The sequence below is a fragment of the Oenanthe melanoleuca genome, chromosome Z, assembly GCF_029582105.1.
Source record: "Oenanthe melanoleuca isolate GR-GAL-2019-014 chromosome Z, OMel1.0, whole genome shotgun sequence".
Lineage (NCBI taxonomy): Eukaryota > Metazoa > Chordata > Aves > Passeriformes > Muscicapidae > Oenanthe > Oenanthe melanoleuca.
The window spans coordinates 8,473,279-8,477,266 of record NC_079362.1 but is presented as its reverse complement, the minus strand read 5'-3'; the positions used below and the strand labels follow the sequence as shown (position 1 = coordinate 8,477,266).

At 47.0% G+C, this 3,988-nt stretch overlaps 1 protein-coding gene across 10 annotated transcripts; it reads left to right on the top strand.

Moving 5' to 3' along the window:
• The first annotated feature begins 2,581 nt into the window (after positions 1-2,581).
• LOC130265374 (39S ribosomal protein L50, mitochondrial-like) lies at positions 2,582-3,988 on the top strand. 10 transcript variants are annotated; one of them, XM_056514425.1, is made up of 3 exons: positions 2,591-2,714; positions 3,288-3,365; positions 3,474-3,988. In XM_056514425.1, the coding sequence occupies exons 1-3, from the start codon at positions 2,626-2,628 to the stop codon at positions 3,868-3,870; spliced, it is 564 nt and encodes a 187-aa protein (XP_056370400.1). In that variant the 5' UTR covers positions 2,591-2,625; the 3' UTR covers positions 3,871-3,988. The 10 variants fall into 10 exon arrangements, with proteins under 10 accessions (XP_056370402.1, XP_056370401.1, XP_056370400.1 ...); XM_056514424.1 differs by having other exon boundaries at positions 2,609-2,714; positions 3,471-3,988; XM_056514429.1 differs by having other exon boundaries at positions 2,643-2,917; positions 3,252-3,365; positions 3,471-3,988.

The following is a 3,988-nucleotide window of genomic DNA, read 5'->3' as shown; positions in this document are numbered from 1 at the left end:
CTGGATTGCACTCTCAGCTCCTTCAGAGGTTTCTCTGCTCACTCTCTGTTCACTCTCTAATGTTTCCTACAAGCATTAACCTTGGCATGCAGCTACACAAGAGAGGCTCAAGGAAGAAGTGCCCTAAGGAAGACACTGTTGAGGAGAGAAAAATCGGGTGTCTCACCTATCCATATAAAGGCCGAAGTGGTCACTGCAGGAGCCAAACAAATGGAGAAACTACATCATTCTTCAGGCCAACACTGGGTCTCTGTGGTAAAAATGTCCCAATGTCCAAGGTTGCAGAGGGTGTTGATCCTGAGGGTATGACATTTGTCCAACGGTCCTTGAGCTATACTTCCCTCCAGGAGTACTGGCCTTTAAAATGTGGTGAAAGAAAATGAAGCAAATAATCAAATCCACAGAACTAGACTTGGTGTATGGTTGTAGTGTAGATCCATATAAACTGCAATGCTGATACACCATTTATACAGAATTAGTATTTTTAATGGAAAAATTTAGCTAAGCAACTGATGCCTATATAACTTACATCAAAGTGCTTGTATAGCTTGAGTTATGTCAATATGACCTGATATATCTATATAACTTGATATCACTATAACCTAAATAAAGACTTTTTATATATTTGTATAACCTGCTACCTATATAACCTGAGTCATAACTTTTGTACCTATATAACCTGATACAAATAACTTTTTTATGTAATGGTGTTGGGGGTTGAGTGTTTTTCTATCACTGTGTCAATTTAAAGAATTTTTCCCATTATCACGCCAATGGAGCTGGCTGGTTACACCCCGGACCTTTGACGACTCAAGACAAAAGGGGTAGGTGGGATTGGCTTCGAGAGGGGCACTCGTGCTTCCGGAGGGGACTCGTGTTTCTGGCGAGCTCGGAGGAGGATCCCCCTCGGTCTTGGAGCCACGTGGCCGAAGGCAGGAGAGCCAGAGCCTCTGCGATCACCTGCCCTGCATCTGCCCCGTTCCAGCCTCCTGCCTCTGCAGACACAGCCAATCACCCGGACACCAACGGTGAGCGAGGAGCTGCCCGCTCCAGCCACTCCCACCTGAGACCGGCGCGGCCGCAGCCGCCCCCTCCCGCCTCCACTCCCACCGGGAGGGAACATGCCCACAACTAAAGACAGGACTGGAACCGAGTTATCTGTTCTGTTTTGTTAGTAATTTTAACAACTGCTGTTGTTTCTGCTGGTACAGTTAGATATACTAGTAAAAGAGCTTTTATTCCTACCCCCTTATCTCTGCCTCAGAGTCCTTGATTCAAACGTTTATAGTACTTGAGGGGAGTGGAATTCAGGTCTCTGTTTCAAAGGAAAACTTCTGCCTTTATTGGCAGACCCTGTCCTTCAAACCAGGACAAATGGCTAGTATATAGTTAACTAGTTGCTTAATGCTGAAGAGAAAAAATTTAAAAAATTAAAAAAAAATTTAAAAAAAAAGAAAAAACTTGCCAGGTGGATAGGTTTAGAGATAGATAAGTATAGTACTAATGAGAAATTGGCAAGTGCAAAGCCTATTAGCCAGAAAACAAAAAATTTAGGCTGGTTAAGACAAGACAGACCAGGGAACACTGTAACTGTGCATGCTCTGAAAACAAAGTTGAAAAGTTCAGATGCAAAGAAGACCTTGGAAGCCTTCATCAAAGACCCCCAATGACTCCCAGACTGGGGAGGTGCAAGCACAGTACAAAAGGACTATCTAATAACCATGAGCTCATACTATGTAAATTAGTTCCAGCGCCTATGAGATGATGTTGTAGTGATATAGTAACATTAAGCAATACTTACTGTATAAATATATCACAGCACTTGACAAAGGACTTGACAAAGTAGGTGGAGATATCTCCCTCACTACCAATAAACAAATACTTGCTCTATAGACATTGGTCTATGGGGATTTATTTCCAGCCTATCTTTTGGGCATCAGAGAAGTTTGCATGTCATTGCAATATGGGTGGGTATCCCAGTGGGATTTTGGGGGGAAAATTTGACTTGCAGCTATGCACCCCAATGTGGGCTTGCTTGGTCTGACAACCATTATTTTCACATGTACCCGTGTTACAGGACATCAGAACTTGCTCTTTCATTAAATCTGATACTGTAGCATCACATTTTGCCTTTCCATATACCAACTGAAAAATATGTTTCCATGCTAGGTTTTCCAGTGAGGAAAAGCAGTGTAACACTTAGGAAGTCACTGAAATGGCACCAGCCTGACATAGCTCAAGGAGCACTTCGACGATACTCTCGGGCACATGGTGTGACTTTTGGGAATGGTGCTGTGCAGGTCCAGGAATAGGACTCGATGGTCCTGACGTACCCCTTACAATTCAGCATATTCTGTAGTTCTGTGAGCTTTCCAATGCATGAACATCACTTGCAGCTTGTTACCTGCTTGTTTAAATCTCCCTTCTTGTGGAGAAGACTTGAAAGCACACAAACACCAAACATCAAAGAACGCCTTTTCCTGAGGAAATTTTCACACACTCCGTTTCCCAGCGAGGGGGCTGGGTTGAGGGGTACGGACTACATTTCCCATGAGGCTTTGCGGGGCGCGGCAAGAAATGCGTCATCTTCGGTGGCCGCGGGAAGGCGCTCAGCGGCTCCGTAGGATGGGGGCGGTGCAGGCGCTGCGGGCGGCGGCAAGGCGGAGGCAGAGGCTCGGCCCTGCGGGGCTCAGAGCATTCTGGGGCGGCCGCAGGTATCCGTAGGGCACAGGGTGGGTGTGGGGGTGGCTTCTGGCCTTCTCCGCATCCAGGGGCTGGGCCTTCACGGGGCCGTAAATCTCTGGAGGTCACTTAGCCCGACACCCCCTGAACAAGTCCCTCAGGATTAGTCCAGGTGGCTTTGGAACATCCTTAGGAAAGGAGACTAAGAAGGTCTGGGCAACCAGCGCCCACCAAGGTGCACTGCTGGGGGGCGGGTGCAGTGGTGCGTAGTTGGAGCCTTTAGAGCTGTTACGGCTTTTGTTAGGAGTGGGAAGGGAAGGATTTCACGGGAAAGAAGTTCCTCTGTAACATTTTGGTTGAAACCACACATGCGTTATTGACTAGATTGTGGCATATGAGAAGGTAAAATTTTTTACTTAAGACTAGTGATGATTGTTTTTTTACATGTGGCCAGTGATTTCTGTAGTAGTGTTTATTTTCTGTTATGCTTTTTATTCACAGCAAATTAGAAAATGGAGCTGTAACAGAAAACAAGTAACTAATCTTGTTAAAATGCTGTTTTTACTCAGATCAATAAAATAGGTGGGTGGGTGATTGTTCTGCAGAGGCAACCTGTGTGGGGAGCATCACTTGGGAAAAGCCTGTGCACTTCTGGATAACAGACCTGATGAGTCCATGGATGTGTGAGTGTCTGGATTGAGTCTGGTTTAAAGCAACACAAATACAAAAATGCTCTGACTCTGTTTTGATTAGCCCAGAGGCTGAAAATGTTTCTGTTCTGTTGCCAGCAGGAAGGACGAAAGAGAAATGGAAGCAGATGGAGCAGTTCCTGTGAAGGAGAAGAGGAGCAAGCCCAGTCTGATCTGTCCTCTGCCATGCAGCCGGAGTTACCTCCCTCCCAAGGGCCTGCAGAGCTGCCTCGAGTCCCAGGTCAGGGAGGTCTTTGGGCCCTCTCTTCCTGAGGACTGGCAGCAGACTCCCCTGCAGGAGAACAGGCTGAAACATCACCTGCTGGCCCGGCTGGCAGCAGAGCTGGGACACGCTGTCCCCAACTCCCAGCTGCACCAGATGCGCCGTGCTGGGGACGTCCTGGGCTTCTATCACACCCCCATGAAGGACGGGAGCAAGATCGATGAACTCGTGGCCACAGAGCTGCCCCTGAACTTGCAAATCATCTGGCAACACTGATCCTGCCATGGAGCATCCCTGTGGTGCCTGGCTTGTGCTACAGGGCAGCAGCAGAGCCCTCTCTTTAGGATGAAATCTGTGAATTTCACTAATAAAAGTTCACTGAGCTGTGCTTAGA

What these genes read in the sequence shown, in the direction of transcription:
- LOC130265374 (XM_056514424.1), top strand. Translation starts at nt 2,626, where the DNA reads ATGGGGGCGGTGCAGGCGCTGCGGGCGGCGGCAAGGCGGAGGCAGAGG. An exon ending in GCATTCTGGGGCGGCCGCAG is followed by an intron (nt 2,715 to 3,287) that starts GTATCCGTAGGG and finishes ATTGTTCTGCAG; the next exon opens with AGGCAACCTGTGTGGGGAGC. An exon ending in CCTGATGAGTCCATGGATGT is followed by an intron (nt 3,366 to 3,470) that starts GTGAGTGTCTGG and finishes TTCTGTTGCCAG; the next exon opens with CAGGAAGGACGAAAGAGAAA.